Source organism: Pinus tabuliformis, chromosome 2_1, assembly GCF_031772625.1.
Source record: "Pinus tabuliformis cultivar Carrire ecotype Pingquan chromosome 2_1, CPIR1, whole genome shotgun sequence".
NCBI lineage: Eukaryota > Viridiplantae > Streptophyta > Pinopsida > Pinales > Pinaceae > Pinus > Pinus tabuliformis.
In genome coordinates this window covers 19,113,043-19,133,700 of record NC_142299.1, presented here as the reverse complement: position 1 = coordinate 19,133,700, position 20,658 = coordinate 19,113,043, and the positions used below count along the sequence as shown (strand labels likewise).

At 37.3% G+C, this 20,658-nt stretch overlaps 1 protein-coding gene across 1 annotated transcript in view; it reads right to left on the bottom strand.

Annotated features, from left to right (window-relative positions):
- LOC149198467 (O-fucosyltransferase family protein) overlaps window positions 1-5,006 on the bottom strand; it is a 158,143-nt gene extending 153,137 nt beyond the window's left edge. The window contains exons 1-2 of the mRNA XM_089402067.1: window positions 4,715-5,006; window positions 4,457-4,646 (exon numbers count right to left, since the gene is read on the bottom strand). Of these exons, the coding sequence (XP_089258193.1) occupies window positions 4,457-4,646; window positions 4,715-4,722 (198 nt within the window). The 5' untranslated portion in view covers window positions 4,723-5,006. The remainder of the gene's footprint in view (window positions 1-4,456; window positions 4,647-4,714) is intronic.
- Between the last annotated feature and the right edge of the window lie 15,652 nt (window positions 5,007-20,658).

The window sequence follows — 20,658 nt, the reverse complement described above, 5'->3', positions numbered from 1 at the left end:
CATAATTTACTTTGCCAAAAATTGTCGAATGACAATTTGCCCATAGGTTGGGTCCTTTACCTTCAAACAAGCTTAACTCACAAACAGTGATGGTTCCCGAGGCGACCACATACCACTAGATCGGCTCGACAAGGAGAATTCAACAAAGATGATCTTGAGCCCAAGATTCTTGATCTTCATCCTTAAATGCTTCAACAACCGTGGGGCTTCAGGAGTTTTCCAAGAGCTTCTTCCTTTGGAGCTTCCAATTGATGACAAATTAGACAAATGTTAAGAGCATTCAATAGCGTACTGTTGATTTGGGGTAGCATCAGATGTGCTGTAGCCATGAAATTTGGTGGAGAGGCTAAGGCACATGAGTTCTCCAATACCCAGAAAGGGTTTGGGCATATTCTAAACAGTTTGGGAGATACTACAATAATTATTATTTTTAATGGAGTCCCTAAGTCTAAACTTAGGGAAAATAAAATATTAATGTGAATTAATATAAAACTTTGTTAGAATGGTCCAAAAGTCATGGATCAAGCCAGATCTAATCTTAGTTGTTGATTAAGGACTTAATCTCGGCTGTTGATTTGTCAACGAGAAAAGTATAAGAGAAGGCTTGAGGGTCAATTGAAGAACACACCGAGTTGATCAAGATTTCGACTTCCTGGGGCAGGGTTTGCTGAGGAAGTCAAGAGAGTGATCAGAGTTGCAGCTGAGGGGCAGTGAATATTGAAGTAGAGAGGCAAAGATAGTGCCGGGAGGATCAATGCAATAGCCGAGAAAGCTGATGCAGAGGGCAGAAGCCGGAACTGCCGGGAACTACCGGAACAATCAGGAAAGCTGACGCAGAGGGCAGAAGTCGGAACAGCCGGAACAGCTAGGAAAGTTGACGCAGAGGGCAGAAGCCAGAACTGCCAAGAACAGCCGGAACTGCTGGGAAAAGCTGGCGCAGAGGGCAGAAGAGGTTGACGCTGCGGTTTTTCATGGGGCAGATTGGAGCTGAGGAGCGGCCGGAGTGTTTATCCGGGGTTTCAGCCAGAGCATCTGTGTCCGAAGGAGAGGTACTACTGCCGAGATTATTCTCTGTTAGGTGAGCCAATTTTGGCACCCAGATTGTATTCAGAAACTGCATAATAATAAAACCCTCAGATAGCTGCACCGGTTTTCCCACATTGGGTTTTTTTGGGGACATTGGTCCAAAAACAACATGTCACTTGTGTGCTTGTTTTGTTTCCTTCATTTGATGATCTGTAATGTGTTGAGCATGTACTTGTATTTATTTCCAGTATTTACAAGGGTAGATAACTTGTTAATTAACAGAAGTAGTAACTAGGAATCAATCAGAAAGTACATGAAGGGTTTCTAACGGGTTAGACTTAGAAATTCCAACACGTACGTTGGCATCCATGACAACACTATCCAATACCTCATACATGACAAAATCCAATGGAAACATTGAAATCCCCCAATCATGAAATCCTGAAAACGATTAAGTCTATTGGATCTTGAGTGGGATCTAAAATTCTACTGTCTCCATATGAAATCTGATGAGGACAAAACCATTCTCAAACATCCTGAGTCAATTAATGGTAATGTTAAAAATTTAAGTAAAAGTATGAAAATAACTTTTACTTGACATTATCATTAATTGCATAGCATTAGTAGGGCCTGGACAAATCCACTTCCCAACACTTGGAATTCCTGCTAACATTTCTTAATCGCCCTTAGTTGCACTCCAAAACATTTGAGAGCTCCAAACTTGTGACTGAATTGCAAGAGAATGAGGCAATAAATCAATTTTAAGATGCTTTTTTCACTGGACAAGTGTCCGAATTTTGAGACACCAGTAAGGCTCCTGTCTGACACCATTCAAACTTGCATCCTACAAACAGGATACGGGTCAAACTTGAATTGGACACGTGTCACCCATGTGTAATATCCGACATGGGGAAGGACTGTCATGTTACTTAGCTAACAACTTATAAGCCATACTGCCGGTGCCTGTAATTACTCCTTAAATCCTTTTTATTGAATCTAACCTAGAAAATGGTTTGGCTCAGTTATTAATAGGGCCAGTTTCACGAGGAGGTCATCTTTCTATCAAGTAAGATACTACAAAATCAACTAGAAGATTTGAAGGCAAATGTAATAATAGAAGAGTGACAATAAAGACAAACTGTTACCATTCATATATTATGTGAACCTCGGTGCCTCATTAAAATTCTAGACTTAGATTTTTCAACTCTAATACAACATCAAAAATGCTATGGAAAGTTGTTTTCCATAATGGTCTGGATCAGTTGTCAATGTCCTTGGCTTCCTAATAGGTGCAGAATCGATCAGAACACCAAAGGTTCATCCAACACATGAACAGTAAACCGAGGAGCCTGCAATTATGTATTATGTCAAATCCCCGTCTTTTGTCAAAAACATTCTGGGTTTTTTGCTCCACCATGGAATAAAGAATACCATATTGTGTTACTGCACTTCAAACCTGTACATATAATAATTTGCAAAAGCTACTAAACAGTGGATGGTTTCCAACAGCGTTACGAGAATTGCCAATTCAGAGAAAAAACGTTTTTTAACTGCTCGGCAATTTTGCTGGTTCTACCCCAATTTTCCCCAATTTTATTTTTGGAACCTTGTTGAGTTAGTGCCGTATCACATAAATGACTTTTGCAACGTCAGTTTCCAGCCCATGTTGTAATTTACTAAATACAATGTATATCCTCCTTTGTGCACATATCAATGGATCAAGAACTCTATAATCAAAGTAAAAGATTGGAAAGGGGTAACAGAGCAAACTGTGTCAATTGTTCAAGGAAATTTGAATAATGGCACTGGCATGCCCCATGTCAAGTTAGTATTACTGACATCTAGTTTTGCATGATCCCCTGTGGAAAATCGCCGGAAATTATTGCAGAAAAATCAGAAGTACTTGGGTCATTTTACAATAGCACACCCATCTGAACAAAGGTCTGCTATGGACCTCGATGTTGCAAAGCCATTTACATGACCTGAAGATGTCGATGCTCGAGACACATCTAGAACCCAGGTTTAGAAGCATCTGTGCTGGTGTCCATAATCAATACAGCCTATGCAATGTCTAGATTTAATACACTATTACATACACACAAACGCAGTGCTTATAGCCTCAAGGGTTAGCTCAATGTTAGATGCTCTTGTGCTAATGTCACAGGTTTCAGGATCAAATCTCATTGCCCCATGCCGATGGGTGTAGAACATATGGTGACCAGGTGCTAATGTCACAGAGGTTTCAGGATCAAATCTCATTGCCCCTTGCCAATGGGTGTAGAACATATAGTGACAAGGTGTTATGTTAGGCCACTCCGTCGTGAAAGGTCACGGGGTTCGAAACTCATGTGAGCAAAAATCCAGGTGTGAGCCAGGCTGGTTGCAATCCCGGGTGATGGATCAAGTGTTTTGTTGCGATCCCGGGTGATGGATCAATTGATTTTGACGACTCAGATGGGGTCTCCGCTACTCAGGGCACAGGGCATAGGCATTCATTTCAGGACTCACATTACCTAGCAAACCAAAAAAAACTCATTGTCCCTTGGAGTTTGGCAGGCAGTCATCTATGCAGTTGGCAGTAGACCCACCTGCCATCCTGAGATTCTGAAGATGAAGGGGGAGCTCCAGGTGGGTCGGCAGGGTGCCAGCACCCCCATTCTTCACTTGAATGTCTGAGGGTGGGATGACAGTATTCCCTCAGAAGAAACAAAGAATGTTTATGGATCCCCCATTTCTATCTGAGTTGTAGAGCTGCGAGCGCATACTACAAAATGCAATGGTACAGAGGTATATTACATGTGTCTATGCTAGTGTCCGTAATCAATGCACTCAATGCAATATCTAGAATTAACACAATATTACATATACACACAAGCGCAGTGTTTGTAACCTCATGGGTTAACTCGATTGGTGGATGTTCTTGTACTAAGTCCATAAAGGTCTCCGGAGCGATTCCGATTGTCCGTTTGCAGTTGGCAGTCAATCCACCTTCCATCCTGAGATTTGGGAGAAGAAGGGCGAGAGCTCCGTAGGGGCTGGGATAGTACCAGCATCTCCATTATTTGCTTTATTTGTGAAGGAGGGGTGAGATTATTCCCTCAGAGAAAAATAACACAGAATGTTTATGGATCTCCTCACTCCTATCTGAGCTCTAGGGCACAGAGTACAAAGTGCAGTGGTAGATAGGCATATTAGTCTAACCGCTTTATATACCTGATATTACACCAGTAGCCTTTTTCCTACGATTTTCTTTGCAAAGAATTGTGAAAGGAAATTTGTGGGACGAAATAGATAAATCATAATTAAAACAGCATATTGCTAACATTATAACCAGAATGCTAGAGTAAACCATGAGAATTGAATTTTGTTAAACGTTTGAAGAATTCGTGACATGTGTGTTGTTGTGTGCGCGGAAGATTAGCAATATTACCAGGGATTGAGTGACAATCCTGTCTTCCCTGAGGCGAAAAAAGAGAGATATAGTGCAGATTATCAACACCACCAGGGCTACGGATAATCTCCCAGCCAATACTTTTATGCTTGCACTGAATTGCCGCAGCTGTCTACTCCCCAGCTGCCCTCTCCTTGGTACAACATCATAGCCATGTGCAGCTAATCCCCTGATACACCCAACGATATAATAAACCTAAATGAGCTCAAACAATGCAAATATTGTGTAATTTTTTACCTTCTCATGGTCTTCAAATGCCGTTGGTCTTGATCGTGAAACTGAAGAAATTCAGACCCTCTCACCGAAATTGGATCTGACTATAACCCAGATGGGAAAAATGTATATGTATGCGATTCTCGATGTGAGACAGATCTAATGAAAACATCAATCTGCGAAGGCGTACGTAGATCTGATGTGTTGTTCTCGGTCCCTGCCTCGAAAGCTTGCAAAGCACATTATGTGTCTTATCATTTATGCTCTTTTTCAGTTGGGATGTGAAGGTCAGGGATACAGTAAACATTTTAAAAGGCGAGAGAAGTCTTTCAGATCCAGAAAGCATTGAAAAGGAAATTTCAATTTTAAATTATAAAAAACTAAGAACAAGTACACGTGTGGCCCGGGAAGGGCTCCAGAAAGCCTCGATTTTGTGTGTTCGAATTTGTTGGTACAAATTAGTTGACATGACATGAATAAATGAGGTTTGTGTTTGAATGACTGGGATTGTTATTATTATTTTGTTAGATATATTTTTAATTAAATTATAATTTATTTTTATATATTATAAGAGATGGGTAGGATTAAGGAGTTGAATATTATAATTTTAATTAAATAATATTGAATAGTTTATTTGTATGTTTCATTATTACTATAAAGACTGCTGAGTTTAAATAGTTGAATATTATAATGGACTGCTGAGTTTAAATAGTTGAATATTATAATGGACTGATTAGTTTAAATAGTTGAATATTATAATTTATAAGTAGCAGGTTTTTAGGGGCGGAGCTGTCAAAGTTGGTTGGCTGTGCAGAATTTCCTTTAGTTATTTTCCATTTAAATTATCAAAATTATATTTTAACAAGGTGATGTTTTAGTTTTAATAATGGAAATGTTTATATGATTTTATTAAATAATGGAAATTTTGATAAAATTTTCTGGGTTATAGTTATAAAGTTTTAAGATATTAGTTGTCTAGTTTTTGATGGTGTTGAATTCATATTCAAAATCAAAAAAAATTATCTAAATATTTTTAGAGTTAGAATTTTGGAAAAAAAAAAATATCAGATTCTTGCAAGAAATGGTAGAATGGTGGTCCAAAATCAAAAAAATGATTTAAATACTCCCAGTCAGATTTTTGGAAAAAAAATGATCAGATTCTTGCAAGAAATGGTAGAATGGTGGTCCAAGTGAAATGATCCCCTCCGTAAACAACACCTATCAAAACTTATCATCATTAGTTTAGATTTAAAAATATTAAAATTAAAATATCTATATTATAATTAATATATATATATATATATATACTTTGCATAGATCCATCTTATTGATATCATCATTAGTTTAGATTTAAAAATATTAAAATTAAAATATCTATATTATAATTAATATATATATATATATATATTTACTTTGCATAGATCCATCTTATTGATATCATCATTAGTTTAGATTTAAAAATATTAAAATTAAAATATCTATATTATAAGATCCATTTTACATTTTAAGTTCGGATCTATCAAGTATTGAGAAGAATCAAATCTCTTGAAGTGTTATCATCATTAGTTTAGATTTAAAAATATTAAAATCAAAATATCTATATTATAATTAATATATATATATATATATATATATATACTTTGCATAGATCCACCTTACATTTTAAGTTCGGATCTATCAAGCATTGAGAAGAATCAAATCTCTTGAAGTGTAAATCTCTTTTAGATCGAAAAATTTGAGAAAATGTTTGCATATCTTGATCATTTTAGAAGATAAATCTGAACTTGAAAATAATTAATATATATATGTATATTCCACCTTTCTTTTTAATAAAATGTTTTAACGAACTTTCTTGTTTTTAATTGTTTTATATAATATTTTAAATAGTGTTCTCCTTTATATTTAAAATTAAAAAGTGTGGATTAGAATAGGAGCACATTCTCTTTATGTGTATATACACAAGTTGAATTTACATTCTCCCTTTATGGTTGACATTGATTTTCTTTGTTATAAGTTTTTTTTAAATACCACATGTAAAATCTATGTTAAACTGGAATGAATTTCGCATATCCTTCTTAGTGGGTTGTAATATCAATATTATTCTATATATTATGTGTAATGAAGTAATAACACATCTTCCTTGGTAGTAAAAATAAAAAACAATTATGGAAAAAATTATAAATTTTTATTATCAATTACTTTATTTCTGTCTATATAAAGTTGATGTAATTCTGTTATTCACTATCTATATTTAAGTGTTTTTCTTTATGGCCAACATTGAAAATATATCATATGTTGGGAATTAATCTATTCTAAATTAAATATTTTCTATTATAATTCAATTATTAAACAAAAACTTATATAATATTATATTATTAAAATCATCCTATATCCAACTTAACTCTAGATCTATTAAGTGTAAAGAGGGATCAAATCTCTCAATGTGCTTGAAGAAACGTTTGCACCTCGAGAGATTTGATCCCTCTCGGCCCTTGATAGATCCAGAGTTAAAATTAATTTAGTTTGGTTTATATTTCTATATTAAAATAACTTCAAAATCAAATTTGTTTAAAACACTATTTCTCCTCACAACAGTTACATTTACATATTTTAATATTATATATTAAAATAATTCCTAAAATTAATGTTATACTAAGTATTAATTATCTTCTTCCTCGATGGGGGTGCCTAATTATGGGGATCTGGAACCACCAAAGGAATTATGTCACCATTCATAAGGTATAAATGGGAATTAAGACGGGTTGTGTGGCAAGGAATGTCGATGCAGTAGCGTGGGAGGTGACAGGGGTTATGGAAGAAGAATTCATTATGGTTCTACAAATTTTTAAATGTATATTGGCTCTTATGGGAGGTGATTATGTTCCCAGGAGTCCCGGTTTAGTTATGGTCGATCTGATGTTGCAAGAGAGAGAGGTTTGGGCATTGTGTGACCTCTAAGATGTTGTTTTTCTTGATCAACTGGGTTATCCTAGACTAAAGAGTGTTTCCTTAGAACATTCAGTGTTGGGTGGTGGCGAATATTACACAACATTTTGTCACACCTCCCTTCCTGTGTCCTGAAGCATCAAAAACGAAAGTTGTCAATGTACTCACCATCAAACACATACAGAAACCTCCCTGAAGAAGAGAAGAAGAGTTTCCCTAAGAGAATTCTGGAGAAATTTTCCCAAAACCCTAGTTTTTAGGATTAGTGTGCTTTGCACTATTGTTGGCCCATGCTGATGGCTTGTTGCAACATGTTGACCTAGCGTTGTTAGCGCAACTTTTGATAGGAAAACCCGTGCTCAACCTCTTCTGCCAGTTTTTCCTAAAGTGGATGAGAAGCTTCTCTTACTAGAAGCCTCAAGAACGGCGAGTTAGATATTGTTGAATGAAGATATGGTCAAGTTCTCCCATTTTGAGTCCTTGATCTTACCTTTAGGGATCTTCCCCTTGAGATGTGGACCTTTCTCCCTCTTTTGTGGATCCCCAACTCCCTCTCCTTTCCTATAAATCAAGTCCCTTCTATCCCCAACTGGTTTGTCATTGCTTGGTTGCATTCCTATGCTAAAACTATGCCTAAATGTTGCCCATCTAACTAAGGAGAAAGAGTGCTTGAATGGTCTTGGCTTGGACTTGGAAATCCACCACAAAGGAGGCTTCCAACATCAAGGCACCTATGGTTGTATGCTTCCCTCATTTCTATTAATAAATACATTTGGTGTTTACTTTCCATAAGTGTATAAATCATTATTCATTTAGCATGATGCTCCTTGACCTATCATGTAGTTTATGTTAGAGTGAACTATGTTATGTATGCTTTTGTCTCTCTTGTTTGATCTTCGTTGCAGGTACAAATCTGTGAAGACATAAAGAGGATTGAACTTGGAAGCGATAAGGTCGAGGACGACATCAACGAGTGCTTAGCATCAGAGTGAGGTAAGTTATATGTCTTACTTTGCACTTTCCAACATAAAATAGGAAAGCCTACACTTGTTTGTTCGGTTTGTTGCTAGATCCTCTCATAGGACTAGAGGGATCGCTTCTATCCGTATAAGGGATTGCCTAGATAAAATTGGCGACTTCACTGGGGAGCCTATAGCCCTTTCAACCCTCCTTTTGCATTTGGCCTTTTTTATTAGTTTGGACACCTTTCAATGATGCCTGGTTTTGATTTCCTTTGAGTTTATACTCTGAGTAGTCGGTCATTTAGGGTATCAGGTCTAGGATTTTGCTCAAGATCTACTTGTTTTTCCTAAAATTTCCTCGCTCAGCGTGTTTTATTAGTTACAGTCGTGTTGACAGCGCTGATTTTTCCCAATACAGTCACGCTGGAAACCCTGTCTTCCACTATTTGCACGTGTTGGTTCAGTTTCTTGTCCAGCATAGGTTTTGTTGTGTAAAGTAGTGCTACCAGCATGGATTTTGCTATGTAAAGTAGCATTGAACGGGTTTTGCTATGAAAAGTAGTGTTGGTCCTTAAAATTGAGAATTTGTAGGGTTTCTGCTAAAAACGTCTTAATCTCTGAGGTCATCCTCTTGCTCTGTGTACATCAGATCCTGTCTATTTGCCTTCAGTTACTTTATGGCATGTAAAAGTTTATCCCATGCTTGAAGTGGTAAAAAAAATCATTTTGATTGAGTCTTTCATACTTTGAGTCAATTAAAATATTTGTTTGTTGTTTATATGAGTGGGAAAATACTCATTTCCTGTTGATTAACTAGCAGTGGTACTTTTGCAGTCATAAGGAAATTGATTTCGCATTCATTTAGTTTTCATCTCATAATTAACCTTTCGTAAAGTGCATTAGATCACATTGCATTGAAAAGTCATTCTTTGATATTTATCATTGGACATAGATTACATTGTTTAGTGATTGAAAGCTAAAAGTGCATCGAGTGCATTCTCATTCATTGAAAGAAAAATGAGATTATTTCGCTTTTGGTGGTTGCATTTGGGAAATGAAAGTGAAAGTTCTAGTTAGGAAGCTTTGTTTGCTGCATTTTTTGTTATTGCATCACTGTTTGAATCTCTTCCCTTAATATATTATCTTTCATTGAAACGGAAATAATCATTTTATCACGATAGTTACATCATAGGTGCTTAGGTGACATCATTTTGAGCCTTAAAATCGAAACTTAATTGAAGATAAACTTAAAAATTATCTCAATTAACCTAAGGAGGATTTGTAAATTAATGCAAACATCTAGAGGTCTAGGCTAGAGATGTGTTCCAACATCGTTAAACGTAGGAGTTGTCATTATTTGCTAACATTGTATCCCGAGGGTGAAATCCCATTCCACGTACAAAAGTGTATAGGATCGCTCTTTAGTACTTTCGGGTACATCAGAGGCACTCCACGCATGGTAAATATATGGGAACGCTCTAATCAAAAGGTTACACATTATACAACACTACTACAGACTGCACTCCCACGTACCAACGCGTATATTTTGGGAGTCCCCTATAGGTTGTTATCCATCCATAGGTAACCGAGTTTTTCGCCTTGTATACCGTGATATACCAAACACAACATTCGGGGAGATTGGTTGTTGTACGTTAAGTCCTTGGTTCGCCAAGGTGTATATTGCAGTTCATAGTTACTTGGCAAACCTTTGTGCCTAGTTACCCCTTTTTTATTTATTTGTTGTTAATTTTTAAAAATTTATTGATTGTGGAATAATATCCTTCCTATGGAAATAATCCTTAGTAGACCTTAGGTTGAGACTAATGGCGATAGTTCCTAAGTCTACCAACCAAGGAAACCCCTTTGATGGGAATCCTAGTTATTTTCCTTCTTTTGGAAATGTTGGTGCTCCCTATATGGCGACTGTTGGGTGTAGAAATTTTGAATAATTTAACACATATTCAATGGAGATTATCCTGATCATGTACTAATGCGGAAAACATACACAATACATAAGCTCCTCTACGTTGATCAAGAATATAGCAGCATCAATAACAATAAAACATCAAGAGCATTCACACATTAACACAGTATGTATCACGGGGAAAGCATCTCGCTAAAAACCCCACACTATCTGTATATTAATGATTGAGTCATGTAACATTACACAGCATAATACTTCTCACAAGTATCTCCACCTCTGTTACACACAATACAGCTCAGATCTGATCTCCAAATCTCTTCCACTGCTTGCCTGCCTCCACTGCTCAATACCTGCTCAAGAACTGATGAGAATAGCTTCCCAAACTCGATTTTCACCTGCAAAATAGTCACTCACTCTTTGTGGACGTGAGCAAAGGCTAAAATGTGGGCCAAATACGTGAGCAAACTCATTGGCATACTCAATCCCTTGATTGTGCAAGATCTGGTGCACAACTATAGTCACAACTGATAGCAATCTGATTCTCTACCACCTGTCCCTGTTGAACTGAACATGCACTGACATGCAACTGAGTTAACTGATGTATTCTTTAGTTGTATTATGAGTTAATAATTAGTTTAACAACTCATCATTAGTCTATCTGCAGTTAGACTAACTACAACCAGTTTAACTAAGTTAAACTGAACACAACTCCATCAACTGTACCTCCAGTCCACTAAACTCAACTCACTTGAGTTCTAACTGAAGTCATGCATGCAACAACTCAACTGACTCATAAGAAAAACGAATTTCCTTCTGACAGCTGCATGTGCCACTTCCGTAGCTCAAACTGAAGTGCTCCAAGAGAATAAGATTAAGTTTATAGTCCAAATATTATTGTGAGATAATAATATTTGACTTTTCTATTTTTGACAGCCAGTCTAAAAATAGACTTGATCACTCACACTGTGATCACTCACACTTTCATCAAAAATAGAAGTCCATCTATTTTCCCAACTTGATCAATCATCCATAAACATAGACATGATCCATATGTCTAAAAACAGACTTGCGCCAAAAATAGCCTGCGGGCCCACTTAGTGAAGGCGACTCTTTTCACTAAGCTCCATCATCTTGTTGCAATCTCAACATTGGGTGTGTGTTATATTCTTTCCACGACTAGCACCAATATTGAAGCTGGGGGATTAAAGGGGGGGTGGCCAGTACCCCCTTTGTTGCATCAAGCACAATGGGGGGCTTAAGGGGGGTTGTAGGCCCCCTCTATGGGGTTCGGGGTAGCGTCGCAGGGAATTTTTTTTTTTTGACCCTATATTAGGTGGGTAGACCTACCTATGGTTTTGTGCATGGGTTTTTCACATGGTTTTGGGCATGATGGTTTTCTATCTATGGTATCTTGTACATCTGGTCAAGGGAACTATGGTTATGTTCTAATATAGGGTTAATGGATTGGGGTTTATGGATGTTTCGGCATGTATATATGTATTATAACATTGAAAGGAATATAATAAAAAATCAATCTGGTAGTCCCGGTTTTGGGATCCAGGGGAGAATCTTTTGTATGTCTATATTATGTTTTATGCTCTTGCTATTGTTTATTTTTTGTTTTTAGAATTCGTAGGCAAGTAATTTTTGTATGGGGTTAAAACCTACATTTGTTATCAGAGTTGTTTCGGCTTCAAGGGGATGCTTTTGTTGTTGAGGGTTTTGCTCGAGCCTGCTGTAGACCTTCTTCAGTGGGAGATCTGCGAGATCGATTCTTGTGGTGAAAGAAGATGGCGAGAAGTAAGAAAATAGAGGTCGAGAAATTTAATGGTCATAATTTTGGGTTGTGGAAACTCAATATGGAGGATCTGCTGGTGGAAAAAAGATCAGTGGATCGCGGTAGATCCGGGTACTATACAACCGGCAATGTCAGCTGAAGACTGGACAAAGTTGGATCGGAAGGCAAAGAGCACAATACGGTTGTCTATCTCAAATTCAGTATTGTTGAATGTATCAGGGGAAGCTTTGGTGAAGGCTTTGTGGGACAAGTTAGGGACTTTGTACCAACGTACGTCTCTAGTGAATAAATTGTTCCTATGGAAAAACTTGTATAACCCGAGGATGAAGTATGGAGACTCAGTGACATACCATATGAACGCATTTAATACTGTGGTAAGCCAGTTGTTATATGATGATATTAAAATTTCAGATGAAGATAAGTGCATCAGTTTGTTGTGTTCTCTAGCATATTCGTGGGATAGTCTGGTTGTTGCAATAGGTAGCAATGCAACTGCCTTGTAGTTTGATGAAATAGTCTTATCCTTGTTATTCGAGGAGATGAGACAGAAAAATATGGAGGGGCGAAAACAAAAATAAACAAAAATAAGTCATCGAGTGGGAGATCTAAATCTCGAGGAAAGCCTTTAAAGGTTTGTTGGAAACGTGGAAAGGAAGGGAACTTCAAAAAGGACTGTAGATTTAAAGCTCCTGAGAAAGGAAAGGGATCTGATTATGCTCCTTTTGTAGAGGTGAAAACCACCTCAAATGAAGGTGGGGATGTGTATTTGGATTCTTCTTTCAAGTACACATGTAGATCATGAGGCATAGTTGATTGACTCAGGTGCATCATTTCAATTCACTCCCCACAGGGAGTGGTTTTGTGGGTATGATAAATATGATGGTGGTGATGTCTTCTTAGGGGATGACAGGAAGACTAGAATATTCGGTCGCAGAAAATTCAAGTTGAGTTGCAAGGTGGAAGGATTAGAACACTTCTGGGTGTTCTACATATTCCTACATTGGCTAGAAATATGATTTTTGTAAGCAAGATGGCTGATGCAGTTGTAAAAACAATGTTTGAGAAAGATACCTGCAAGATGTTTTGGGGAGCACTTGTACCACCTTCGGCCAACCTTGATGGGGGCGCCCCATCACCCCCCACCTTCAAACCAAACATCCTAAAGAGCCCTCCAAGCATTTTCATTATGGACTAACGGAGCGACAATTGCTTAAATATGTTTGTATTGCTAGAAGAGCCAAAGGCTCAACGGGTCAGGTCTTATTGCAATTACTTGAAATGGATGTAGGGAGTCCGGATTGGAACTTTATACAAGCTTCAAGGTAGCACTATTATTGATGGATGCAACATTTTTGTGGTTCCTGAAAGTGGAGCAAAAAATCTAGTGGTCTCTGGAGAAAATACAATGCTATGGTATCAAAGGCTTGGACATATTGGAGATAAGGGCCTTCAAATACTTCATGGTAATGGTATGGTGGAAGGTATGTCGAATTGCTCTCTGGATTTTGATTTTTGTGAAAATTGTGTATATGGAAAGCAGAATCGGGTGAGTTTCCCCTTTGGTGTTAAGACGAAGAAAATAATTTTAGAGCTTGTGCACAGTGATGTGTTTGGACCTGTGTCGGTTTCGTCATTAGGTAAGTTTGTGTACTATGTATCATTTATAAATGACTTCTCAAGAAATAAATGGATATATTTCATCATGAAGAAATTTGAAGTCTTTAACGGGTTTAAAGAATTTAAGGCTCTGGTGGAAAACTAAACAGAGAAGAAGATAAAGGTGATGAGGACAGATAATGGTAGAGAGTTTTGCAAGAAGGAATTTGAAGAGTTTTTTAAGAAGTGTAGTATAGCACGACAGAAGACTACTCCATACACACCTCAGCAAAATGGAGTTACAAAAAAAATGAACAAGACGTTGATGGAAAATGCAAGAAGCATGCTTAGTGGTGTCGGGTTAGGACAAGAATTCTAGGCAGAGGCGATGGAGACTGCATGTTACCTGGTCTACAGATCACCTTATTTAGTATTGGAGGATAATATTCCACAAGAGGTATGGACTGGTAAGAAACCCTCTCTTTCACATTTGAGGGTATTTGGATGTGATGCATATGTACATGTTCCAAAGGAGAAGAAAACCAAGTTGGATAGTAAATCTGAAAGGTGAATGTTCATTGGATATAAGGATGCTTTAAAAGGTTATAAGCTTTGGAACCTAGAAACAAGGAAGGTTGTGTACAACCGCGATGTGGTGTTTAGAGAGGTGAAAGATGTTATTAAACATGAAGTCCTAGCAAAGGAACCTATGAAGATAGAGTTTGAGCTAAAGGAGGAGGAACTAGACTCTATAACAGAAGAAGAATCAGAAGATGGAGAGCCACAAAATCCAGCTATGAGAAGATCAGCTCGAGAAAGAAGACATCCAAAAAGGTATAGTCCAGTTTATTTTTGTTCAAGTTTTTCTCTATCTGTTACTAATGATGATCCTAGAACTGTGAGGAAGGAGTAGATACATAGGATGGAAAACTCTAGAAAGAGGCCATGGTTGACGAAATGGCATCTTTGCACAGAAATGAGGCTTGGTATCTGGTATAGTTGTCAGTTGGAAGGAAACCCATTGGCAAAAAATGGGTGTTTAAGAAGAAGATGAATGCAGAAGGAAAGGTGGAGAAATACAAAGCTCGGTTGGTAGCAAAGGTTATTCCCAGGTGTCAGGAATTGATTTTGGTGATATTTTTTCTCCTGTTGCCAAGGTAGCCTCTATTAGATTACTTTTATCTATTGTTGTTGCTTTTGATTTTGAGGTAGAATAGATGGATGTGAAAACGAAATTTCTTCATTGGGATCTGGAAGAAGAGATCTACATGAAGCAACCTGAAGGATTTGCGGTGAAGGATAAGAAAGAATTGGTATGCAGGTTAAGAAAGTCTATGTATGGGTTAAAACAATCACCAATGATATGGTATCATAAATTTGATACATATATATGGGGACTTGGCTTCACCAGAAGCAAAGCAGATCATTGTGTGTATTTTAAATTAATTAGTGACCGTGTTATTTATTTGATCTTGTATGTAGATGATATGTTATTCATTAGAAATAACAAAGAAATTATCCAAGAATTGAAGACCCAATTATCCTCCAAATTCGACATGAAAGATCTTGGTGCTGCAAACTATATTTTGGGCATGGAAATTAAACGAGATTAGGTAAAGAGGAAGCTCTAGTTAAACCAGAGGAACTACGTCGAGACAATATTGCAAAGGTTTAATATTCAAGATAGTAAGTCGGTGAAGGTTCTTATTCATGTAGGTGTAAAGTTATCCGTTGAACAATGTCCCAAGACACAAGAAGAGGAAGAGGACATGTCACGTGTTCCAAACGCAAATGCAGTCGGTAGTCTGATGTATGCAATGGTCAGTACTAGACCAAACATTGCACATGCAGTGGGAGTATTAAGCAGATTTATGTCAAAACGAGGGAACGAGCGTTGGACAACAGTGAAGTGGGTTTTTAGGCATTTGTGTGGCACTAGTGATTATGTTCTATGCTACCAAGGAAGACCAATATTGGACAGAGTTTTGGACATACGTGGCTTTGTTGATGTAGACTGGGTTGGAGATATGGATCAGAAAATATCTACAAGTGGGCATCTCTTTAACCTATTTTGAGGTGAAGTTAGTTTGATGAGTAAGAGACAGTATGTAGTGGCACTTTCAACTACAGAGGCTGAATACATGGTGGCCACTCATGCAAGCAAGGAAGTAGTTTGGTTGCAGAGACTGTGTTCAAGTATGGGGTTAGTACAACGAGCTATAAGGATAGACCATGGTAGCTAAAGTGCAATGTTCTTGGCAAAGAACCTTGCTTATCATTCAAAGACAAAGCACGTTGATGTTCAGTATCACTTTGTGATGGATATGGTTGAGGACAAAAAGGTGTTGCTGGTAAAGGTAGACAATTTAAAGAATACTGCAGATGCATTGACAAAGCCTGTGAGCACTGAGAAGTTCTCTTGGTGTAGAGAAACAATGGGAATTGCAAGGTTGGACCAATGACTAAGCTATCCAGTGGCCCCTTGTCGAAAGAAAATAACAAGTGGGAGAATGTTGGGTGTTATGCAACCAACTCACAAAATAGAAGAAAAGATAGATCAACGACTTCAAAATCAACCTCTTCGAGGAGGCAACCTCCTTTACATTACACAATTGATGATACCTCCTTTTTATATATAGGAGTCTAAAGGTTCACAACATAATCAGAGTCGACATAACAATAATAATGTAAGGGCACAACAATAACAATAATGGGTTTTTATGGGACACAATAATAACAATATGGGGACAACATGGGCACAACAATAATGATAAGGGGCTATAATGACAATACTAATAAGGGAATACACTAGTATTATAGGGACCTAACATGCCCCTCTGCTTCAGAAAATTGTTGTCCTCAACGCTTGAGTAGTTATGGACGCTTCTGTATAAAATTATCTTCCTCCCATGTGGAATCTTTAGTGGGTAAGTTCTTCCACTTGATGAGATACTCTGAAATTGATCGATTTCGTAGCTGTCGAGTCCTTGTTTCTGTGACTGCTTCAGGTTCCAATATGATGACACTTTTTCCTTAGGACTTGGGTAAACCTGTGATAAAATCCATTAAAACCTCCTCCCAACATTGACTTGGAATGGATAAAGGTTGTAATAGACCTGGGGTCTTAGTTGTTTCAACTTTATTCTGTTGGCAAACCAAACATTCTGCCACAAATTTTTGAATATCATATTTAAGTTCATCCCAAAAAATTCCTTCTTAACCCTGTCGTAAGTTTTTAAAAATCCTAAGTGCCCTCCTAAGGGAGAGGTGTGCAATTACACAAGAATATTTTGTTTGAGTTGGGAATTCTTGCAGAGGTATAAGCGATCTTTGTACCATAACAAATAATTTATCCAGCTAAATGTATCAGATGTAGTGGGATCTTGTTGTAACTTTTGAATGAGTACCCACACTTCTTTGTCATTCTTCCATTCATCCCTTGCTTCTTTTATCCAATATGGTTGGATAATAGAAATGGCGCAAAGAAATGCTTCCACATCCTCATTCTTTATTGAGAGTGCATCTGCAAAAACATTTTGCTTCCCTTTTTTGTAGATGATTTCAAAGTCATAACCCAACATCTTTGTGACCCATTTTTGTTGCTCTTCTAAAGATAATATTTGTTCTAAAAAGCATTTAAGACTACCATGATCTGTTTTTACCTTGAAGTGTCTTCGCATTAGGTAAGGTCATTATTTTCTTAAGTGCAAGTAGTATTGCTAACATTTCCTTCTCATAAATAGCTTTGTGTAAATACTTTCCATTGATTGGACGACTTTCGAAAGCAATGGGTCTTTCTTCTTGCATTAAAACAACACCAGTTCCATTTCCTGAGGAATCACATTCCAAAATAAAGGTTTTTGTGAAGTATGGCATAGCTAAGAACTGTGCTTGGCACATGGCCTCTTTAAGATGTTCAAAGGCCTTTGTTGCTTCTAGAGTCCATGAAATGCATCTTTCTTCAATAATGTTGTTAGAGGTGCTATTATTCTCCCATAATTATTAACAAACTTGAGATAATACCCTGTCAACCCAAGAAATCGTCGCAGATGCTTTATGGATGTGGGGATTTTCCATTCCTTAATGGCTTTACTTTTGCTAGGTTCTACCTTAACACCTTCATGCGATACAATATGACCCAAATATTCCACCTCTTGTACTCCAAAGAAACATTTGGAGGTTTTTGCATATAATTGTTTCTCCTCCAATAGTTTGAGCACTTTGTCAACATGTTGAACATGACCCTTCCAAGACTTGTTGTAGATTAGTATATCATCAAAAAATACTAACACAAATTTTCTAAGGAAGGGTTTGAAAATGGAATTCATCAAACCTTGAAATGTAGAAGGTGCATTAGTAAGGCCAAAAGGCATGACCAAAAATTCATAATGACCCTCATGAGTTCTAAATGTTGTTTTCGAAATGTCTTTTGTCTTCATTCTGATTTGATGATATCCTAAACAAAGATCCAACTTGGTGAAGTAAATTGATCCATGCAATTCATCCAATAATTCATTAATGATAGGAATGGGAAATTTATCTTTAATAGTGAGCTTTTTGAGCTCCCTATAATCGGGACACATGCGCCATGATCCATCCTTCTTGTGCATCAATACTAGTAGAGCAGAGAGAGAACTTTTACTACGTTGAATTATACTGGTCTCTAACATTTCTGCAACCATACGTTCAATTTCACTATTTTGGGCATAGGGATATCTGCAAGGCCTGATGTTTGGAGGAACACTTACCGGAATTAATTTATCGCATGATCATGATCATGAATAGGTGGGAGGCCTTTGAGATTCTCAAATACCTTGGAATCATTGTCCAACACTTTTTGGAGATCTCAAGAAATAGATGATTTCGATGTGGGAACCTCTAGCGAACATAATTGTGCAATTACGATGCGTTGTTCTTTCTTTAGAAGCTTTGTCATGTCGTTAGAGCTGATTATCTTTCCCAGTTTCCCTGCGATACCCCTTAATTCAATTTCCTTTCCTCCTGAAAAAAAATTCAAGAACGTTCTTGAAAATTAAAAGCTAGCGTACCCAAACATTGTAGCCATTAGACTCCTAGTACAACGTCAACACCACCCATTGGAATGGAAAGCATTGGACTATTCAATACATATTCTCCCATGGATAGCTTGATATTATGGTAATTTCTAGAGCAATTTATCGTTCCTCCATTTGCAACCATCACTTGACACTTTGGTGCTGGATATAGGAAGCAATTCAATTCCTTAGTTTATATTTGTTGATGACTATTCTCGTAAATGTTGGATATTTTTCATTTAGAAAAATGATCAAAATTTCACAAAGTTTTGTGAGTTTAAAGAATTGGTGGAGAAAGCATCGAGCAAGAAGTTTAAAGCTCTATGGAATGATAACAATGGTGAGTATGTCTCAAACAAGTTTAAGAACTTTTGTGCAGTGGAAGGGATTAAACAAGAGTTGATGACACCCCATAACCCTCAGCAGAATGGGGTGGCCGAGAGGAAGAACAGAAGCATAGTAGGGGTAGCGAGGGCAAGGTTGCATGATCAGGGCCTACCATTACACTTGTGGGTTGAGGCATGCAACACGTCGATTTATGTTCAGAATCGTGGCCCACATCGGATACTTGAGATGAAAACACCATAGGAGGCTTATTCCAATAAGAGGCTAGATGTTGGTGACTTCAGGATTTTTAGGTCATCGGTATATTTCCATGTGACCAAAGATGCATGGAAGAAGCTTGAGCCGACAGTAGAGATGGGGATATTTGTGGGGTACACTGATACACCTCACAACTATCAGGTGTAGTTACCGACAAACAAGATGAGAGTGGTTCGCAGGGATGTCAGATTCGATGAGGAGAAAGCCATGCGAATTTCCCTTGAGAGGGAGCTTGATCTACATGAAAATGAGGAGCTTTCAGCTCCTAAGGTTGAGGAGCCTCAGATTGATGTGGAGGAGCCACATGTAGAGGATCCAAGAGTGGAGACATCCACTTAGGTAGAGTCTTCTAGAGAGGGAAGAAAGTGCACCAGAGAGGCTGACAGATTGTTGGATGATGCACGGGAGAGTGTGGGAGCACCCACTTCTCAACGTAGGTAGAGGAGGTCACCTCAGAGGTACAGTGGATACATGGCTCTTATGGGAAAATGTGTTGTGTCAGAACCATCTTCCTTTAAGGAAGCAGTGCAGCAACAGGTTTTGGTTGATGTCATGGTGGATGAGTATGACTCCATAGTATGTAACAGTGTTTCAGATGTGGTCTCGAGACCGGAGGACAAGTCAGTGTTGAGCTCTTGTGTTGAAGAAAAGGGTAACTAGGTTCGATATTTGTTAATATAATTTTGATCTTGTACTTGTCAAGAAAAAAAATATTATTTTTATAAATTATATGAATGAGTTTCTTGCTCATTTTATAGGTTTAAGAAAGTCAAAGAGTCAAAATTATATTGAAGAGCTCTTCTTGAGAATTTATGTAATGAACATGAGTCAACCTAGTGTCAAGCAACCCTCCAAGACAAGCACCATCCTTCAAAGAAGAAGCCTGCAAGCAAAACAATGAAGAGAACATCATGTCGGCCTATATATATATATATCTATATATATATATATATATATATATATATATATCTATATATATATATATATATATATATATATATATATATATATATATATATATCTATATATATATATATATATATATATATATATATATATAACTATCATGTCAACTCAATAAACAG